The sequence below is a fragment of the Daphnia pulex genome, chromosome 12 (genome assembly GCF_021134715.1).
Source record: "Daphnia pulex isolate KAP4 chromosome 12, ASM2113471v1".
Classification (NCBI taxonomy): domain Eukaryota; kingdom Metazoa; phylum Arthropoda; class Branchiopoda; order Diplostraca; family Daphniidae; genus Daphnia; species Daphnia pulex.
In genome coordinates, this window is record NC_060028.1 from 8,902,955 (window position 1) to 8,923,292 (window position 20,338).

At 46.9% G+C, this 20,338-nt stretch overlaps 4 protein-coding genes across 7 annotated transcripts; 2 read left to right on the forward strand and 2 right to left on the reverse strand.

Annotated features, from left to right (window-relative positions):
- Positions 1-1,180: 1,180 nt before the first annotated feature.
- LOC124209555 (ankyrin repeat domain-containing protein 17-like) lies at positions 1,181-14,147 on the reverse strand. Of its 4 annotated transcripts, none has more exons than XM_046607596.1 (16): positions 13,555-14,147; positions 12,095-12,302; positions 11,859-12,015; positions 10,735-11,512; positions 10,415-10,666; positions 10,108-10,343; positions 8,049-10,039; positions 7,683-7,975; positions 7,446-7,617; positions 7,076-7,375; positions 5,719-6,998; positions 5,273-5,650; positions 2,562-5,098; positions 2,182-2,480; positions 1,293-2,113; positions 1,181-1,219 (listed from the first exon to the last, which is right to left on the reverse strand). In XM_046607596.1, the coding sequence occupies exons 1-16, from the start codon at positions 13,951-13,953 to the stop codon at positions 1,193-1,195; spliced, it is 10,128 nt and encodes a 3,375-aa protein (XP_046463552.1). In that variant the 5' UTR covers positions 13,954-14,147; the 3' UTR covers positions 1,181-1,192. The 4 variants fall into 4 exon arrangements, with proteins under 4 accessions (XP_046463552.1, XP_046463551.1, XP_046463550.1 ...); XM_046607595.1 differs by having other exon boundaries at positions 2,182-2,483; XM_046607594.1 differs by having other exon boundaries at positions 2,182-5,098; positions 12,095-12,281.
- Positions 14,148-14,392: 245 nt separating this feature from the next.
- On the reverse strand, positions 14,393-17,628 carry LOC124209558 (ring canal kelch homolog). The gene is made up of 13 exons (XM_046607602.1): positions 17,288-17,628; positions 17,067-17,210; positions 16,768-16,996; positions 16,527-16,702; positions 16,358-16,454; positions 16,141-16,297; positions 15,969-16,078; positions 15,793-15,905; positions 15,552-15,729; positions 15,347-15,487; positions 15,190-15,282; positions 14,957-15,119; positions 14,393-14,890 (listed from the first exon to the last, which is right to left on the reverse strand). Exons 1-13 carry the CDS (start codon positions 17,344-17,346, stop codon positions 14,718-14,720), a joined length of 1,833 nt encoding a protein of 610 aa, XP_046463558.1. The 5' UTR covers positions 17,347-17,628; the 3' UTR covers positions 14,393-14,717.
- Positions 17,629-17,807: 179 nt separating this feature from the next.
- On the forward strand, positions 17,808-18,720 carry LOC124209560. Its single transcript, XM_046607604.1, has 2 exons — positions 17,808-17,945; positions 18,148-18,720. The coding sequence occupies exons 1-2, from the start codon at positions 17,876-17,878 to the stop codon at positions 18,540-18,542; spliced, it is 465 nt and encodes a 154-aa protein (XP_046463560.1). The 5' UTR covers positions 17,808-17,875; the 3' UTR covers positions 18,543-18,720.
- Positions 18,721-18,953: 233 nt separating this feature from the next.
- LOC124209561 lies at positions 18,954-20,085 on the forward strand. The gene is made up of 3 exons (XM_046607605.1): positions 18,954-19,176; positions 19,245-19,427; positions 19,496-20,085. The coding sequence occupies exons 1-3, from the start codon at positions 19,119-19,121 to the stop codon at positions 19,714-19,716; spliced, it is 462 nt and encodes a 153-aa protein (XP_046463561.1). The 5' UTR covers positions 18,954-19,118; the 3' UTR covers positions 19,717-20,085.
- The last annotated feature ends 253 nt before the right edge of the window (positions 20,086-20,338 follow it).

A 20,338-nucleotide genomic window follows, 5' to 3' on the forward strand; every position in this document is an offset into this window, starting at 1 on the left:
TCATAATGCGACAAAAAATTCAAGAAAAAAAATTAATAAAGTGCACGACAAAGTTAAGTGGGTAGGGGGGAAACAAAAAAAGGCCTACATGATGCATGTCCCCAACTCGTTTATGAAATCGACGACAACAATCCAACAAAAAAAGAAAGACTCGAACGAGAAAGCATCAAGAGAGGAGAGTGAGAAAGGATCAAAAGAGAGATAAAGTGCATGTAACAAGGCCAAGAGAGGGGGGAAAAAATAATAATAATTCACCCAACAAACTACATTCACAATTCGCTCGCAGTAATTCCAATGACGTTGTCATCCTCTTTTTTATGTATATCAAAATAGAAACAAAAAAGAGATAGAGAGATGGGTGGCGGTGGAGGAAAAAAAGGAGGGAAATCAAATTGAATAAGGTATAAGGAGAGGAGGGAGAACTAATGTCGTAAGAATAGATTCACAAAATTCGATCAGTACAAAGAAAACGCTTTTCGCACTTGTGTTTTGCTTGCAAAATCGACAACAATCAAGAGAATCCCAAAAAGGAGTGCAAGAGGGTCGCAAGAAGGACAACCAAATATTTTCAGACAAGAAGAATGGAGGGGAACTATGTAAATCTTCCTACCCGATTTGTGGCCGGTCGTGCACGACACCCAGTTTTTGAGTTCCATCATCACGTAAGTACCTCTTAGCACATTAGTATGCGACGTCCTGAAGGTGTTTCCAGAGAAAACGGAAAACCCTAACCACGGTTTTCATCACCGTCAACACTCTCGCACCTTTTCAGACACTTTTTCTTTTTTTGTTTCAAAAGTTTGAGTTTTCTTTCTTTTAATTCTTGTTTTTTTTTGGCTCTTTGCGTTGTTTGTTTGTTTGGTTGTGTATGTTTAATCTAAACCCAAAGAATCATATCTACATTCTAACAGATGACAATTGGGTCAAAAAATTCCGAGAGTCACGCTCATCAATAGGTCGTACGGCAAAGGGGAAAAAATAATAATAATAAAAAAAGAAAGAAGAGAGACAACACGTACACATGATTGGGAGATATCATCTTCAGATTCCATTGCCTCTTTTTTGTCGACTCTTTTCCATCCGGATACAATGAAACATGATTGTTTCTTTTTATGTTGTTTTTCGTTTCGATCACCTTCCTCGTTCATTTTTTTATCATATTTTTCCCGGTCATTTTTTGTTTATCTTGTCTTTATTGCTGGCTCCATTTCAACCAAACCTTTAAAAAAATGCAATAAAATGTTGTAGAATAAGTCGTTAAATCAAATTATTTTACCGATAGTGAAACTTACCATGCCAGCGTCAGAGAGTTGCTGGTCGCCCACTATAGAGTTGGGCGACGGCCCGCTCCCTTTGCCCTTCATGTTGGAGCCAGGTCCGATCCACATACCGTTCATGGTGTCATTACCTCCGTGCTGCTCCCCAGGTCCACCTGGGAACATGGGTGCTCCCATTGGTCCGCCCGGCATACCAGGTGGAGGCATACCATTCATGAAAGCGGCTCCTGGGTGTTGGTGGTACGGCGCATTAGAGTTGGGACCACCGTTCATTCCGACTGAAGTTTGAGCCGAAAATTCCATTCCGAGAGATTCATTTCCTTCTGACATTCCATCCATCTGGCGCTGCAAAAGAGCGTGATGGTGATGGTGCTGCTGATGATGATGGTGAGTCATGCCCTGTTTCTGCTGCAGGTAAGACAGGCCTCCGTCATCGTTTGAATTCGGTGCCGGAACAGAAACGTTGGGTCCGTGAAGTCCTGAAATAGCCATCCAGTCGTTGGGACTGAGGCCAGGAGGCAAAGTCGATGGGTTCATTGCGGAAAGAGGTGGGACCATGGGACCTGCGCCACCAGCACCCATGTCGGCTCCTGGAGCGCCGTGGTATCCCCACAAGCCGAGGTCAGCCGGTGAGAAACCGACTCCGCCAGCTCCGTGAGGTGGTCCGGGTGTCCGACGAGTCATTGCCCGCTCGGTGCCGATGGGCCTCAACTCGGGTCTCAGCATCTTTCGCTGATCGTCTTGCATCGAGCGGTGCTGGGAGTGTTGATGCTGTTGGTGTTGCGGAGGCCCACCGGAAGCACCGTAGGCGTCGTGATTCTGCCCAGAATTGCCGTCTACAGTTTTCGAGGATGAACAAATGTTTAGCATATTCAAATCAAATACTTATTGCAATTGTAATTACCTAATAAACCACCGCTCGTTTGGGTGGAGGGAGGCGGTCCAGACATCCGGTTGGCTACTCCAGGTCCTGGGTAACCCATCATACGATGAAGTTCATTGGCGGATGACCCAAAAGGTGTTCCAATGGGTGGCGGATAGTCCGTTCCAAAGTTCTGGTTTGGCATGTGCTGGTGCTGTTTCATGTCACCCCCGTTAGCCGAGCCGAGACCATAGCCAGCTGGAGGGAACGAGATTCGATTGCCACCACCAAACATGGGCACCGGATAGCCTTGCTGCTGAGGTCCTCCTCCGCCTCCTCCCCTGCTGGTTGCGAAATCCGGAGCGTTGGGATTGAGTTTCGCCGACGCCGAGAACGAGGTTGATAATGAAGTGTTGTTATACCTCGGGGGTCCGCCCATTCCTGGAGCTAGGGGGAATGACGGTGCCTGTCGCATGGAATCTCCTCCACCGCCGCCCATCGGTCCAGACGGCCTGCTAATTCCGTAGAAGTTGGTCATGGGCATTCCATCGTACTGAGGCTGCTGCTGTTGCTGCGGCGGTTCGTGCTGCATCCGATTTGCCGTCGAGTTGGGCCGCATCCGAACAGTGGCCGATGGACCACCGGGAGCCAGCGAAGCAGCTGGAGGTGGAGGCATCATGATCGAGTCTGGGGGGCCTCCCGATGTTTGATTAGACTGCATGTTTCGAGCTCCGACAGGACCTAGAGGTTGAATCGGAGTCGGGTTAAAGAGGGGAGGCGTCCCCATACGTGGCGGGGGTGTTAAAGGGTGATGGCGACTGCCAACTGGGGCTCGCATAGCAGCACATGAACTCGGAATCGGGGTTCCAGGAGCGCTGGACGCCAACGAAGTTGGCAAGTCCATAGTCGACATGTCGTTCTGCGACTGGCTTGTAGCCGTCAAATTTCCTCGGTAGCCTGGCGCTTTGGCTGCATCCACAACATGGAGCGACGGCCCGGAGTCTCCTTGATGGCCGGAAAGAGAGCTGGCCAATGATGTAGGGGTGGACTTGGACGGTATCGGACTGACTCCGGAAGCCGCCACGCTAGCAAAATTCTTCGAAGACGATTTGGAACCCTGCTGCTGCTCTTTGTACCACATACTCTGCTGGGCAACTTTGCTGAAAAGGTTGTTAAACGGTGAGTAGTCTTGAACTGGGCTAGCAGAACTGGGTCTCGATGAAACCAAGCTGTTTGAAGTGGAAATTGAAACCGAACACGAACTAGGCATTTGCTGTGCCTGGCTGCTGCAGACTGGACCATGTTGCGCTTGCGAGGTGGCCGGCTGTTGCTGTTGTTGAGTTGGAACTTGCTGTTGATGACTGGTTACTGAAGAGGCAGGCATGAGCGGAGAAGTTTTATCAGACGGCTTAGAAGGCGCCTGAGGAGCCACTTGCTGCGGAGATACTTTTGTCGGAGCTGGAAATTGACCCGAAACGACCGGAGTAGTGCGCGTAGAAGCTGCACCACTGGTGGTCGGAACTACTGTGGCGTTGCCGGCCACGCTGTACGACACGACTGGCTTCACCACTGCTGCGGATGCGGGAGCTGTAGAAGTTTGAGAAACGACTTTCTTCGCCACAGGAACGGCTATGGCTGGATTAACTTCGGGAAACAGTTGACGAACTGCTCCACTCTTCTGCTGTTGAGCCAACAACTGTTGTTGAGGCTGTTGGACGAGTAAAGGACCAGCTGTGACGGGCGGAGTCTTCGATCCTGATGCCGGAACCGTTCGCTTTGGAGACGACGCAGCAACAATCAAAGTGTTGATAGCTCCCCAGGCTACAGTACTTGGAACAGGAGCAGGCTGGCCGGAAACGGGCGCTGTTGTGGTGGGCTTACTGGAAGCAATGGTCGTAGCGGCTCGAGTTACTTTCGGCTGGGAGGCAGCAACCGATGTCGTTGCTGCAGTTCCCGGTTTCACTCCGGCGCTCGTAGCTGAGGCTCCTACTTTGGCGGCTGCATTGGCGGCCCGGAACTTAGCCATTAGTTCATTAAACTCCTTCTCGGGCTCTTTGATCAAGGCGCTGATGAGTTGCTGTGCCTGACGGATGGATTCTGCCAGGCCTTTGATCAAAACAGTGCGGTCACCCTGACCTTTGCCCTGTTTCTCAATTTCAATGTGGGCGCCGGAAATCTCTCGGATGGCGTTGATGTTGCATCCGGCTCGACCAATGACACGACTAATAGCGTTCGATGGCACAGTAACCTTCTTTGATCGCTCAGAGCTTTGGATAACAGACAAGGTGCCCGACGAACGGTCACTCGATTGACTTTTCTTCCCTCCGGCCGCAGTAGAACCCAAGTTAGAACTCGAATTTTCTCGACTGCTGACTGGTCCACGACGTACAACCTCCTTCCAGCCTTCTTCTCTCTTTACGGGCCGTTTAGGACTCGTCAAGGAGGTAGGAGACAAAGATTTAAGAGATGAAGGTAGATTGTTCACTTCTTTGAGCGTGTCCAGCTCGGCGCCGTTTCGCTGCTGTTGAACCGGCGCGGAAGCAGGAGCTTTGGCCACTTTCTCAGTCGTGATAATCAACGTCTCCAGTATCACATTCTCCTTCTTCCGTTTACTGGTTCGGTTCAAGAGTTGAGCCGGATCCTCAGAGGAGCTGGTAGTGACCAGGGGAGGAGGAGACGACTTTTTGGTGGGCTGTTGAATCTCAGGCTCCACCTCTTTATCCTTTCTTTTGGTTGGGACTTCAACGACGATATCTTCCACTGTGTTGGTGGTAGCAGATTCTGGCGCGGCTATCTTGGCGCTCTTCTTGCTCTTCTTGGTTTTGGAAGACTGTTTCTCATCTGCTTCCTTGTTGTTGTTGGTTGGAGGTGGTTCGACAAAGTCGGGAATATCTCCCGTGTCACTCATGGCATCATCTCCTTCGCCATCTTTCTCGTCGTCGTTGTCATTGCCGTTCTCCTACAATTCGAAAATATTTATTACATTTACTGGACAGGAAGGACATCAATGATTATCACTGACTATTATCTATTTCTAACAAAAGCCTAGCGAAATCGTAGAATAATCAAACGGATATCTAGTACAATCAATAAACCCAAAAATAAACTGAAACCGGAAACACGGCGGTCAGACCTGTGAGTCGTTATCGAGGTCGTCGCTCTCGGCACGGCGCTTCTCCTGTTTCTTTTCTTGCTTCTTTCGCTTCTTCTTTTCCCGTTTGCGAGCAGCAGCGGCCCTCTTCAAATCTTCTCGAATCTTTTCCATATCGAGTTCGTCTAAGAGATTGGCCGCGTTCTTGTTTGCCTCTGCCGCCTGGTGGTCTTTGGCAGCTCGGATAACCTCCATACAATGATGACACTTCTTGAGCAGATCCTTGTCGACAGCCGTTGAAATGAATCGCGTCATTTCCTGGTCAGACGGGAATTGAGTCACCCGCTTAACCATCCACTTCACGACTTTGACATGGCCCTTGCGGAACGCTGCCATCAAACAGGAAACTTTGCGATTGTCCTAAGTAAGAGCAGTTTAAATTAGCAATGAGAATTGAGGATGACAAAGTGTGAAAACAACTAGTTTACCTGGGAATCAATGTCTGCTTTGGCTTTGTAGAGAAGTTCCACGACTTCGAGATGGCCGCCATTTGCCGCTAGCCACAGAGGAGAATTGCCTTTCTTGTTTTTGACATCCGCCTGCGCACCGCGCTGCAACAAGAGTTCAACAAAATCGACATGGCCTTTATCGGATGCAATCGTAAGGGCTGTGTCTCGGGAAGAAGGTACGGGAGGCGCATTGACATCCGCACCGTAATCGAGGAGCACTCGACCAACTTCAACGTAGCCGCCGCTGGCCGCTTCCATCAAAGGCGTGAGTCCAGTCTTGGCTCTGTGTTCTACATTGGCTTTCTTCTCGAGGAGTAATTGGACGACTTCGTGCCTTCCCTGGAAGCAGGCCAGAGTCAAAGCGGTGTTCCTGTTCGTCTCAATCTGAGCATTGATGTCGCTGCCCATCTCCAGTAACGTCTTGACGGCGGCTACATGGCCGTTCATGGCCGCTAGCATCAACGGAGAGATGCCCAGCTTCGACCCAGTGCGCGAATTAATCTCTGCAGCGTGGGCCAAAAGTAGCCGGATGATGTTGACGTAGCCGCCTGAAGCAGCCAACGAGAGAGGTGTGTAATCCGAAACGTTACGATGTTCTTTGTTGGAGCCACGATTCAGGAGCAGCTCAACCACCTCGTAGCGTCCACCTGAACAAGCTAACGAGAGAGCCGTATCTTTTGTTCGTTCCGATTGGGCTTCAATGTTAGCGCCGTGATTAAGCAGCACTTCGACCACCTTCTCGTGTCCGGCTGTGGCGGCCAATATGAGTGGAGTGAATCCTTTCTTGTCACGGTGTTCAATATTGGCATTCCTGGAAAGAAGCAGTTCAACCAGCTCCTCGTGGCCACCGGTGCATGCCAGTGTCAGGGCGGTATCGTGATTCGAGTCCGTCTCAGAATCCAAGTCCAGCATAGGTAATAAAGGTTGACTGTATTGGCTGGTTGATGCTGCGCCAGGAACTGGCGCTCCTCCCGGCACCACTGACGCTCCAGATGGCGTTGCGGGGGCGACTGGAAGACAACTGCCAGACGATACTCCAGCAGCACCTGCAGGCATGCTGGGATAGTGAGACGAAGGAGTTGAGGCTGCCATGGATCCTGAAGAGGCAGACGCCGCTCCAGCCGGTACAACACCAGGTAGGAAAGAAGAGTAGTCGGGATTGTAGTCAGGGTAATCTCCAAAATCAGGATCAAACGTCGCCTGTCCAGTTTGAACAGCTCCATTGACGCCCGTTAGTCCGATTCCTCCAACGGCTAAACCTGTGAGAAATTGAAGCGTTAGATAAGCTGAGACCTACGATTCATGAAATGAAGAATGATGTTGAAAATGGACTCACCACTTGCATCGGTGATGGGAGCAGAGTACACCTGCTGTTGCGTTGGAACTGAAGACACTTTAGATTTCTTGCCAGATTTTGTCTTCTTGTCCGTGGAGGAGCTAGCCATCTGAACTGAGACGGGAGTTGAACCCCCGGCAATCTGAGATTGCTGTTGTTGGTCGCTGGTAGTTGCCGGTGGGTGAGGGACAGTGAATGTTCCCATATTGAATCCAGTCCATTTCGCGTCCAAAGTGACTGGCGCAGTGACGGAAGTGGCGTTGGCTGAGACTATAGGCTCGATGGGAGATTGACCCGACGCTGTTGTAATAAACGCGAAGAATGAGAGAATTTCCAGCAGGATCATTTTCGCAGTGATGGTATAACTTACGTAATTGTAAAGATTGCAACCGAATTTGCTGGTGGATTGCCAAACTTGGCGTCTGGGACGTTACCACTTGCAGGCCGGAAGCTGAAACGGCGCCCGCTTGTACAGTAGTCGTCGATCCAGACTGTAGCTGTTGATAATGAATTAAGGTGGTTGAAGGTGATCCATTTCCAATCTAGTTGCAAATATTATTCGATTACACAACTGCGTGAAATCGATAGAAAAGCATCAACAATTTACCTGAGCATTCGAACCCGAATAGGCGGAACAGGGTATAGAGACATTGGTCCCCGAAAGAGGTTGAAAGGTGATTCCGGTGACGCATTGAGCCGTTGATCCGTTGGGTAACGCAGTACTCTGAACCTGTATGCCGATGTTAGCCGCAGCTACGGAAACATCCTGAGTCGCAAAGAGGGGCACTGGCGCCCCAGTGACTTGCAGGCCTCCAGTCGTTGAACTACTGGATGAATCTTCGCTCGAAGAATTATCAATGGGGCGTTTCTCAGCTCTGGTTGGAGATTTCACTTCCTCGCCTAGACATTTTCACAATAAAAGAGAATTATTCATCGTGTCGTGACACATCAAAACGCTTGGACTAAAAATTACCGTTGACTTCGTCGCTATTGTATGGTGGAATCTTTGCAACGGCTGATTCCGCGTCAACGTCGAGGTTATTCCTTTCAACTCGGCTGACGGTGGTTGTCTGCACGTTCCCACTTCCAGCAGCAGCCAACGGAGGAATTTGCTGTTGAGGGAAGGCCAGCTGTTGTTCAACCTGAAGCTGAAACTGACGGATTTGCTGTTGAAGCTGCTGTTTCTGCTGGAGGATCTGCTGAACACACTGTTGAAACTGAGCAGTGGCTGCTGCTGCCGATGGACCTTGGGCCGCACCAGCAGTGTAGGCTGGTGCCAAAACTTGTTGCTCCAATTGCTGAAGCTGCGCCACATTTTGCTGAAGCGCAGCCAACTGCGCCTGGTTTTGCAGGGCGTTCTGTTGCAAAGCAGCCAGAGTGGCCTGATTTTGCTGCTTCAAATGCCTCTGTTGCATCACCTGCTGCTGCAGATGTTGATTCAATTGTTGCAACTGCTGTAGTTGTTGGAGTTGCTGCAATTGCTGAAGTTGCTGACATTGTTGTTGCTGCTGTTGTTGGACAGCGTTAGTCGGGACTTGCCAGTGTTGCTGATGCGCTTGTTGGATTTGGGATGCTTGCTGCTGTTGTTGTTGTAGAGGCGGCAGTTGTTGTTGCTGCTGTTGTTGCTGCTTCTTGAGGATCTTATTCTCTTTCTTGACGGCTTTGGCTTTGGGTCTTTCGGCTGGGGGTAGAGATGCCGGTGAGATGATGGCGGCAGGCGTCACAGCATTGGAGGCGTTTGTGCTGGGCGCTGAACTGCTGCTACTGACAACGTTGGGGTTCGTGACTATGACGCTCTCTCTTGGCTGTTGTTGCGCCGGTGGTGGAAGGACCGAAGGAACTGACGAGGAAGGCGCGATCTGGTTGGGCGTAGGGGCAGGTGGAGCGGGCGATGGTCGGGTGGATTCAAACTCTAGAGGTGGGAGTTCTTCAAGGAGTTTGACAATATCTTCCAAATTGACGGGTGTCGGTGTTGTGAGACCGACAAGGGTCCCCCCTCCAATGCCGCCACCACCGGGCCGGTTCAATTCAACTTCCATGTTGAGCATGTGCGTCAAAGCGGCGGCGGTTGCCGGGCTGAGAGCCGTACTATGACTCGACTGAGACCCCGACGTGCTACTGGCTTGTGACGACGACCACTGGGCTCTATCACGCAATTCCCGTTCAATCTTCTCCAACTCTTCCACGAGTTGCGATTTCTCAAACGAAAGTCCCTCGGCTGACAGAGGAAAACGGACCGGCAAGAGTTTGCTGTCCGATGAAACGCTGGTCGCAGACGTGACGGTGGCGGACACTGAGGCATGCTCGCATGAAGGTGTCGCGGCATTCTTGGCCGCCGCTGAGGAGGAGAGTTGTTGATCCGTTCCAGAGGCGCCGGCTGACGAGGAGGAGGTTGTTTCAAGCGGTTTTTTCGTCAGCATCTTTTGGGCTGCCGCCGCCAGGGTAGAGATTGAATGGCTCCCGCCAGCACTCGGACTTGAACTGGACGACCCAGCGAGAGGTGTTGGGATTGCCGGCAACGAGGTATTGGGTGGAAGAAGGCTGGTTAAGGCAGCGGCTGCTCCCTGCGGTTCCGGTCGTCCTCCAAGCGCCGCGGTGGGAACCGTAGCGGCCACTCCTCCAACGGGTGGGACTCGAGGTGCCGCCGTAGGAACTGAATCCGTGACTACTGCCGGTGACGGGACGATCGAATCCTCTGAAGCGACAGGGACCATTTGGCCACTTGAGTTGATGCCCGGTGGTATCTGGGCTTGCTCGGGTGTCACCAGGATGGAACTGGGGTAGTCAAGCAGCAACTGCACCACCTGAGTGTGTCCGCTTTTGGCCGCTTCTATGATCATAGTCGAGTTGTCTTTTAAACGATGAAATGGGTTGGCTCCATGGAGGAGCAATAGCTCTACGACTGCCAAATGGCCACCCGCACAAGCCAAGGAAAGCGGGGTATGATCATTGTTGGTGGTTTGCCTGTGTCAATCAAATAAACCATGAATTCTAGCCGACTTCAAATTCCAGCTACAATCAATCGATTTCACCTGTGAACATCAGCTCCTTTCGCAATCAGGAACTGGACGGTGCAGAGATGACCGGCTCTTGCAGCTTTCATCAGAGGTGTACGACCTCCCTCAGACGCGTGCTCCAAATCGGCGCCGTATTGCAAAAGCAATTCCGCCACATCCGTATGTCCGTTTTCGCAAGCGTACGTCAGAGCGGTATCCCCTGTTCCCGTTTGAGCGTGAACATTGGCGCCAGCCTCTAGAAGGTAGCGGACCTAGCAAGAGAAATTTCGTCAAAAAATGTTATAAAATTTTGCGAAATCGTACGATGTGAAACTTAACACACCAGATCAAGGTGGCCCTCTTGCGCTGCTTCCATGAGCGGCGTCGACGCCCCCAGTTCGATATCAGCACCGGCCTTGATGAGGAAATCGGCCACTTCTGAGAAACCTCCGCAACATGCAAGAGTCAAGGCCGTCTCTTGCGTCTCCTCAGTCTGTGCGTTGATGTCGGCACCCTGACTAAGTAGCAACGCTACCATCTCCTCGTGACCCTCACGGGCTGCCTCCATCAGAGGCGTGTAACCTTCATCGTTGACCTGAGAAGATCAAAATCAGGTTAGAATAGAAAAGCGAATTCATTTTCATTCAAACTTGCACAAGTTACTTCTTCGATGTTGGCTCCACGTTCCAGGAGGAGCATGGCTAGTTCGACGTGACCACCGCAAGCGGCCAATGTAAGAGGTGACTCGAAACTGTCGGCCGGCATGTTGACTTGGGCTCCCGAATCAAGAAGGAGCCGGGCAACTTCGACATGGCCATCCATCGAGGCTTCCATGAGAGCTGTGTGCATCTCGTCGGTCTTGTGCTCCTGATCGGCACCAGCTTCTAGGAGGAAACGGACCATCTCTAAGTGACCCTTGTAACAGGCCAGCGTCAGGGCAGACTCTTTGAACTCGTTCGAGTGGGTGTTGATGCCGGCGCCGTGGTTCAAAAGGATCTTGGCCACGCCAACGTGACCGGCGGAGGCAGCTTCCATCAGCGGGGTATGGCCATTCTCATTATGGTCCTCCACGTTAGCGTTGGCTTCCAGTAGGAGGGTAACTACCTCTTCGTGGCCACCAGCGCAGGCGTACATTAACGGCGTGTTGCCCGATGACGACTGGGCGTTGACTTCGGCGCCGTGTTCCAACAGCAGGCGGACAATATCCGCGTTACCAGCCGACGCCGCCTCCATCAGTGGCGTACAGTCGCCCTTGACGCCACGATCTTCTACGTTGGCCCGCATGGCAAGCAACACCTGCGCCAATTCGTAGTAGCCGGCCGAACAGGCCAGCGAAAGCAATGACTCGCCTTCCTCCGTGGTTTCGTGTACACTACGTCCTTCGTCTAGCAAACGCCGTACGGCTGAGACGTCGCCGTCAGTGCAGGCTTCCACTAACGACCTGTAATAAACAAGACAAATGGATGATAAAGAACCATTCTCATTGCATCAAATTTAACAATATTATGGATTAGTTCTAATAGAACATGACCCCCACTGATAGCCAAGAAATAAGGGATACAAATTCAATGACTTCAACCCGATTAATCAGCTCATTTCAACTGCATCCTTCTCTGAGTGATAAAATTGTGAAGGGTTCACACTTTTATCAGTCAACCTCAGTGAATAAATGTTTAGACTTGGATGGGTAAAGTTCGCCAACAACGATTCACTGGCTGAAATCTAGCTATCGTCATGTGTGACCTTTCACAGGAGATAGACGGCCAATAAAAGAAGTTCTTGCTTACCGGGCTTCTTGATGGAAATTGCTAGAGTTTTCGGATCGCATGCGGGTTAGTGCAGCGGCGGCCTCGTCCAGTGCACACGATACACTGGATGTTAACCGACTGAGAACTTCTTGATCGCCGAGCCGTTTGCTGTCTCCTCCAGTCAGTTTTCCAATTCCTGGTAATTTTGTAAAGATAATACACGAAAAGATTAGGAATATTTATTGAAATTTCTGAATTTCTTTTAAAGTTTTTACCTGCAGCCTCGAGGAGAGCTTCAATCCTGGCCTGAGTGTCTGGATCGATGCGGGGTAGTTCGCCAATGCTGTGTCCGTCGTGTTGAGCGGCAGCAGCGGCGGCTAGAAGGAATCGCGGCGCGTCCAGCGACGAGGCCGAAGACGAGGGGCATCGGCAGTCGTCCGCACAGCCCTCCACTTCCGACTCCTCCACAAAAAAAGATTCCACCTACAGGTCAATTCCCATTTTCACAATGACACAAACAACGAAGGAACGACAGTCGCACTGACGAAAACTTAACGACAGAAAACGGATGATGGAGGTGGTAATATTATTCGATTCCCTTCTTTACATTTGGCAAGCGAACCCCTGGGTTTCTAGTTATTTCAATCGCCATCGGGCGGATTTCGGTTATTCCAAAAGCAGAGCCAAAATGGGTACCCCAGACACACCAAAGATTGCTTTAAATAACGGCAGGGTCCTTCGTTCCTTTCAGACTTGACAACAGGTGCTGGTCGTGTTGCAACTAAAGTCGGGACAAGTAACTTTAAAAAATAAAAAAATAAAAACTTTGGAATGACAGCCGAGTCGGGTCTAGCTGGAACGATTTGGACAAAACTGGGACAGTGCTCCGCATTTCAATTTGGTGATTTACTTTCCCTTCTACTTGACATGTTTTCCATAGTTTGAAGGCGGAACTATTCCGCCACTTTACCAAGGGGGCCAACTAACATAAGCTTCACATTTTGGAAAAGAAGGTACTACACCAGTACAAAAACATTTTGCAAATCAAGGGGGCAACGGCCCACCGGAATCCCAAAGAAAGGGCTTCGACGCTCCCCCACCGTATTCCCCCTACATAATCTTTTGCCTCCCTTTTTTTCCCTCTACACATTCTTTTTGGCCAAATCCCTTCAAAAAGGCCCCCCTCCCTCTTTCTCTTTCAACCTCTAGTTGTCCCCCAAGTCCATCCATCTGATTTGCCATCATCAATGAGAACGAAGACCGCTTGAACCCTGACCAAACCCCACGCCAAACGCCGAAAGATGACACGGCATAAACAAGCTGTAGATACGATAAAATCCTCTGGTGTCAAACGACGACTGTTCCTTGACAGTCTGATGAAAACAGCCAAATTAAATGATGCTCTAAATAAGCAAAAAACTTTTGAATCATGGCTCTCTCAAGGAAGTAGAGCAGCAGTGAAGTAAGTCAGGAAGAATAACTTTGCAAGCTTTCAGAGGGGGAGTCCTATTTAAAGCTCAAAAGAAAGGATGATTTAACTAAATCTAAGCATCGCAAACACAATAAGCATTTGTACTGATGCCGATATGTTGATGTAGGGCTGACCAACACAGGATGGAACTAAACCAGGGGGACATTTTGATTGATAAGATTCCACTGGAACTGGGGAGTTGTTTCCTAGATTGGTGAGCTGAGAGAAAAAAAGTAATCCTATGCCTTTCAGGAAGCTACTTACCGAAAGGACGTCGTCACTGTCACTGTCAGAAGAGTCAGGCATAAATTGCTGTTGGTATGACCGACTCTGCTTGACTTGTTGGATAGCTATCTCAGTAGCTAGGGCTGTTGAACAAGAGTTGGCTAGGTCTGTCACAGTAACAGTCTTGTGATTCAGATTGGGTGGTGGAGGTTGATGATGATGATGAGTTGATGTTGGGTGGTTGTTGCTTCTGCCCGCGATGTGATTGCTCTTCGGGACGGAATTGCCTTTGCTAGGCTTGCTCGGCTTTGCACTGGCAGCGGACGTCGCAGGGGCTGTAGCTGCTGCTGGGTTGGCCAATGCACGATGCCCGACCTCGTGCTGTTTCACGCAGTTCCCTACACTTTCAGAAGCAGAATTCTGTACCACATTCTGCATCTTCAACAAAGTAGGCAATTGTCGAATACATGAGCCAAACGGCCGTTTTTGATCGCCGGCGAGCTTCTTAAATTAACGAGACTTTTCTTTGATCCAAAAATGGGGACTTATGATAGCCTTTTGGGTGTATTGCAACGACGACAGACTCTCCACTGACCTACACAGCCGCCATTTGTCTACGTTCATTCGTACAGCCCAATGGCTAAAAAGGCCGGATGTCTCTTAACGCCATCTATTGGACATGAACTTGATTGCTTGGGAAAATGCGGGCTTTATAGCGACATCTATGACTGATTTTAAAAAATAAGAAAAAACGAGGTTTAGAATTTAGATGGTTTTTTGTTTTCGTTATTCTCAATTCTCAACTTAAACATAAAATAAGGATAACTAATAAATCCTAGGTATATTAAAAGAAGAGTTTTGATATAAAAACACGAAACTTGAATAACCACGATGTATTCAAAAACTATTTTTCGTACGGTTGGATACAAGGAACACAAAAATAATTCGTTAATGTACGCGATGTTTTTTTTATTCGATTGTTTCACATCGAAAGTAGGTAGTGTTTGTTTTGCAAGACAACCCCAAACCCTAGGATTTTTGGCAACATAAATAATAAAAAAATTACGAGATTACCATTCGAACATCGTATGGATCTAAAAGCAGCGATAGAAAAGGCAGCCGCACTGCTGTCCCAACATGATTGGCGAATTAAAAATGAACATAATGAAAAATTTAGGACAAGAGCTCTTTTTCTTGAACATTCATGAAGGCCGGTTAATGATGGCTATTCCAGCATAACTGCGTCCGATACCCATACATGCAGGTAACATTGACCAAGTATTGGCTGTGGGGTCGTAAACTTCGACCGAGTTTAAATTTGTCGTTCCATCATCACCTCCAACGACGTAGATTAGACCATCGTGAGTCACCACACCTATTAAAGGAAATGAAACACACAATAATTGAAATGCTTAGAAATGATTATGAGTATGAATCTTACCCGCATTTCTCCGACACAGCGACATATCCGCTGCAGATGTCCACGATTTCGTTGCAGAATCGAATTTTTCAACTGAACGTCGAACCATGGGTCCATCGTGACCACCAATGGCATAGAGAAAGCCGTTCAATACCCCCACACCAGCTCCGCTACGTCGGCAGGCCTGACCATAATTACATAATCCATTATTAAAACGTCTCCATCCGAACGGAATATGCGTTTTAATACTGTACCATTTCCCCAACTAAGTTCCAAGAATCGGTTTCAGTGTTGTAGCATTCAACCGATGACAGGCAATGCCTCGAAGCCCCATCGTATCCACCAACCTTAAAACCAAATGCTAGACTTAGTCAACTCTTATCTACACGGGTTTTTGTTCTGCATATTTACCGCATACAAGAGACCATTCAAAACACCGACGCCAACGCTGCTGCGCCTTGTATTCATGGAAGCTATTGCACGCCATTCTTGCGTTGCCGGGTCGAATTTCTCAGCAGACATCAGGCCAGTCGATCCATCAAATCCTCCGACCTGGGGTAACAACGAACCACGATCAAAGGAATCCGCACAAAAGTTGATTTTTCTTGAAGCTTACAGCATAGATGAAATTATTCAAAACGGCGACACCCAAGGTAGATCTGCGCGTCTCCATGTCAGGAGCTGGAAACCACTGATCCAAATTTGGCTCATAGAGATCAACTGTGCGCACTCGTAGGGATCCGTTGAATCCACCAATTGCATAAATGCGTCCACAAACAGATGCCAAACCCGCTCTGATGTAAGAAAAGAGAACGCAATCAACATTTGTTTTGTTCGTAGAAGTTGAAGATATTTACCTGCAACGTCTAGTGGGCATTTCCGCCAATTGATTCCATTTCTCGGTTTCGAAATCGTAGCACTCAACTCCGCGAATTGCTTTCGGACTTTGGCCACCAACGACGAGAAGAAGCTAAAAAGTATTCAAAATTAAAATTCGCCGAGGTTTGATAAAAGTAAAATTAAATCAAAATACTTTCGGCAAGCCGATTGGTAATCTTGGACGAGTTCTAGAAGTTTGATAAATCCGCTTTTGATCAGCTTTGAGCAGATGATACTTAAGAGCTTCAATCAACAAATCTTTGCCTATGAAATAGTTATTTTAATAAAGTTGTCTTAAAATTTTCAACTTATTCACGGATGCTTACAATGAGCATTGGATCGCATCAAAGTGTTGGTCTCGACATGTTGCAAAAGGTAGTCTTGGGAGAGGAGGGGAAGACGAACATATTCCATAAGGGCAGGTAATTCTGAATTTCTACTAGCGATGTCGGCATTCACCCAGTTCATGACAGCTTCGTATACCTTAAGAATAAAAATAATTTTAGGACAAAACAACAGCACACTTTCAATGAAATTTTAAACCTTTTCTTCCGAAGGTACTGTCAACTTGTCACTACTAATAATACGTATCACATCTTGGCAGTTTAGACTGGTGAATTCTTCTCCGTCTACTACGTCACTGCAACCAATCACCAAATTTTGAATTAAATGTCAAGTTTCTAATAATTGGGAAAATTATTTGCAGTAGTACCTAAAGTGTTGGGAAGTATATTTGTCAGCTAAATTCAATAGATCTATGCAGCCATGGAGATCAGCGAACGCTCGGATTCCAAGACAGTTGGAGGGATGCAATTGAGTGACAAGAAATTCACTACAAGCTTCTTTGACATCAAACATTTGCAAAAGATTCGCGGCCGGCAGCAAGATCTGCACAAATAACTTATTGGAGTTGCTTTTTTATTGTAAAGCTAAAACAATTAATTTTTTTTAACCTGAACATTATCTTCATTGACTTGAATTTCAGAAGAATAAACATATTCTAGCAGGAGTCCAAGGGCCTTGGGATCCACATCTTGGAGAACAATTCTGTTCTGATTACTTTCTTCAAAGCAACTAAACATTGCATGAAAGTAAGGACTGCAAGAAGCTAAAACTGCTCTATGAGCAGGGAATTCTTCTTGATTTGTGGTTATAAGGACAACATCACAAAGAAATTTGTCTCTGTTCATAAACAATAAAGAAAGGAAGTGTTACTTCATGTTTGAGCATTGAGAAGGGAAGAAGAGCATACTTTCTCATCATGTTGAATTTCGCAAATGATTTTGAAAAGTGATCTGAATTGCGATAAGATGGCCTCTCAGGAGAAGACTGGGCAGATTCTTTCTGAGAGCTTTCATCGAGAGAGTTTTGACTGGCATGGCGTAGGAGAAGCTTGCTAAAAAAAGACGGGAACATGATTAATAATAAGAAACCATATTTTAAGCCTTACAAATGAAAAGTTGTAAAACATACTGGACATTTAGATGATCTGTAAAATCCCTAGAAGACGAACTATTAGAACTAGTCGACATAGCGGGCAGATCAAATTAGACGACCAACATCAGCTAGGTTTAAAGACAACACACAATATGGAGGTAATATTCAAGACTAGATGACACAATTTCGTCACTTTTCTTGATCAATATCAAGCGTCGCGCACACAATTTGGCTCAATCAACGACTTGTTTTGGTTTGTTTTGCTGGTTTGGTTTTCCGTTGTGCGCTAAAGCAGTCGACACTAATTTCAAGGCCGTTCTTTATGGCTTCCGCTTCTCCCAGCACACAGCACAGGCTTCGGCCTTCGGAGCAGGTTTGATTTGCTTACGCAACATTTTTCATTTTCTGTTTAGAAAATCGATAAAGCAATATGTTATTGAAAGCAATTCAAAAATAATTGGAAGATGACGTAAAAGAATATTTTTTTGCACTTGAACGGTTTCTCATATTTTTGAAATGGCTGTCGGAAAGTAGTGCCACCTGGCGGTTAATATATGAAGCCATTACTTGACGTGACTTGACATCGCAACGCTGTCTCACCTGTCTTGAATAAAAATTTAAGAAATGGCACCGATTCGATCCTTGGGCGTGTTCGCCAGCATTGTTATATTTTATTTATTTGCTATCAGAGAAGGTATATCATTTGTTTACTATTTAAAAAATCAAGCAATTGAAATTTTGATTTTGCCGTGTTTATAAAATGTCACCGAAACCACTGTAGAGCGATTTGAACGTGTGCTTGTTTTGACGTTTTCCAGCGTCTTAAAAATACAAAAATGCTTACGATCTTAAACGAAGAATTTTGAAGCTAACCTGTTTTCTTTTATTTCTTTTAGGTACTGGTATCAAATGCTGGGTATGCAGATCCTTGGAAGATCCCAAATGTGCTGATCCGTTTGACAACACATCCACACCCTTTTTCGACTGTGCCACCTTCCCTGAAGTAACTCACCTACCAGGTGTGAAGGCCACCATGTGCAGAAAAATCCGTCAGAAGGTGAATGGAGAGTGGAGATACATTCGCTCTTGTGCCAGGCTTGGAGAGCCTGGTATCGGTGGAGATGAACGTTACTGCCTTCAAAGATCAGGGACATTCAACATTCACATTGAAAGCTGTACCTGCAACAGCAAGGATGGATGTAATGCCGCCAGCTCAATGCTACCTTTGAATCTCATGATGTTAGGTTCTGTTTCCTCAGTTTTAGCCCTATACCACCTCAACAGGTTGTAATGTGTGTAATCTATCTGATTTATCTCCACATCATAGTAATATGAATCTCAAGCCATTTTATTCATTCCATTCAAGCCGTCCAACCGCCTGAATTTTTACGCCGTCCATAAAGTGCCTTTTTATCAGTGAAATGAAAACGACTACACACATGTAGAAAATAAACGATTGTTTTTAAGTCGCTGATTTATTATTTTCTTTGCTTTATTGGCCTTTCCACACAAGGAAACGAAATATTTCCCTGTTTTATATCTGACAGACTGACACGCACCTCGATTCATTGATGTATTGAATTTCACTGTGATCGTATTATGAAAAATAAAATCGTGTAAAAGAGATTTCTTTCTTTATCTTTTTTTAAAGCTAAAATTATATTTTTTTTAAATGTTTTTTTTTTAAATAAATTCAATTTTCATCGACTCTAGATGAACGTGGCAACCGTGTATCTTGAAAGTTCCTCAACAGAATTGTTTTGGGCGGTGGCGTTTTTTTGATCACCTTTTTATAAATGCAAATTATTTAAATAATATCAAATATACCTTTTTAAAATCTGCAAGTGAATCTCACTTGAATTTTTCAATGGCTGCCCAAATTGTGTTGATTCAGTTGTTCGTCATCACCTTATTCGTCCAATCAGGTATGAAATCGACACTCCATGTTGTTTACCTGAATTGAGCACACAATGTCGTTTTTATTTCTCCACAGGTTTTTCCATCAAATGTCACCAGTGTTCTTCCAGCCAAGATGCCAAAGGGCAAGACAATTGCGGGGCCTACAAATTGTTTGACACCAGAAAAAGTATACCTGTAGACTGCAACAGCGATGAATCTGTTACACCAGGAACGTTCTGTGTAAAAATCACGCAGCAGGGTCCCCGAAGCTTTGTCTGTAAGACCAAGATCAACCACCCAATTTAATGCTGAAGAATTTTAAACATAATTTTTTGTCTATCTCAGGGGATGGACGCTGGAGACAGGTCATCCGTCGCTGTGCATCTGTGGCCGACACAGGTGTGACAGGTGTGTGTAATTGGGGAGTGAAGGAGAATGGTGTCTACTGGGAGGAATGCTACTGCGCTCAAGATGGTTGCAACGGCAGCAGTCATATCTCCACAACCCTTTCTGCAATGATCCTGCCGTTGTGCCTCTCCATATTCATGAGATACTTTGCATGGTAGCCTCACAAGGTCTCATATTTCCCTTTCTTTATGTGAATTATTTCCCATCGTAAACATTTTCTCAGCACACAGTGCCTTTAAGCGGCTGATCTGGTAGTTAGTTATACCTTTTTGCACACCATTTGACAATTCAGCATTTTTTCTTTTTCAAAGAGTGTGATGTTACTTAAAAAACAACACGTACATATCCGTCCAGAATCGTGCGTAACCATCCGTCCCTTTTTGTTTCGTTCCAGAGTGAAAATGTCTCTCCCAAAAACAAAACAAATAGAAAAAAGGAATTTATTTTATAGTGAAAAATACTGGATGCTGCAGGTTGATATACCAACGACAATTCTTGTAGAAGAAATAAAAAAAAAGATGAAAGTATTTGGATGCTTTTCTATACTGGATATCATGATGGATGTTTTGTCATTCTTTTCGCACTGACAAGAGAGAGAGAGAGGAAGGAAGCCGCAATGCATCACACCCGGTACTACCTCTTGGGTATGTCAACGTTGCAGTTAGATCACCATTCTGCCAGCAGTCGGCGAAAGAAGTTTTTTATTTTCCCTCGTAAAAGAGAAGAAAAAAAAAGAAACTGTGAAGCTTTCCGGTTTCTTTTTTCTCCCCCTCTGTTCTT

What these genes read in the sequence shown, in the direction of transcription:
- LOC124209555 (XM_046607593.1), bottom strand. Translation starts at nt 13,953, where the DNA reads ATGCAGAATGTGGTACAGAATTCTGCTTCTGAAAGTGTAGGGAACTGC. An exon ending in ACAGTGACGACGTCCTTTCG is followed by an intron (nt 12,303 to 13,554) that starts GTAAGTAGCTTC and finishes ATTGACCTGTAG; the next exon opens with GTGGAATCTTTTTTTGTGGA. An exon ending in AACTCTCTGACGCTGGCATG is followed by an intron (nt 1,220 to 1,292) that starts GTAAGTTTCACT and finishes ATTTTTTTAAAG; the next exon opens with GTTTGGTTGAAATGGAGCCA.
- LOC124209558 (XM_046607602.1), bottom strand. Translation starts at nt 17,346, where the DNA reads ATGTCGACTAGTTCTAATAGTTCGTCTTCTAGGGATTTTACAGATCAT. An exon ending in TCAATGAAGATAATGTTCAG is followed by an intron (nt 16,703 to 16,767) that starts GTTAAAAAAAAT and finishes TTATTTGTGCAG; the next exon opens with ATCTTGCTGCCGGCCGCGAA. An exon ending in TGAATAATTTCATCTATGCT is followed by an intron (nt 15,488 to 15,551) that starts GTAAGCTTCAAG and finishes TTGTTACCCCAG; the next exon opens with GTCGGAGGATTTGATGGATC.
- LOC124209560 (XM_046607604.1), top strand. Translation starts at nt 17,876, where the DNA reads ATGGCACCGATTCGATCCTTGGGCGTGTTCGCCAGCATTGTTATATTT. An exon ending in TTTATTTGCTATCAGAGAAG is followed by an intron (nt 17,946 to 18,147) that starts GTATATCATTTG and finishes TATTTCTTTTAG; the next exon opens with GTACTGGTATCAAATGCTGG.
- LOC124209561 (XM_046607605.1), top strand. Translation starts at nt 19,119, where the DNA reads ATGGCTGCCCAAATTGTGTTGATTCAGTTGTTCGTCATCACCTTATTC. An exon ending in CACCTTATTCGTCCAATCAG is followed by an intron (nt 19,177 to 19,244) that starts GTATGAAATCGA and finishes ATTTCTCCACAG; the next exon opens with GTTTTTCCATCAAATGTCAC. An exon ending in GGGTCCCCGAAGCTTTGTCT is followed by an intron (nt 19,428 to 19,495) that starts GTAAGACCAAGA and finishes TGTCTATCTCAG; the next exon opens with GGGATGGACGCTGGAGACAG.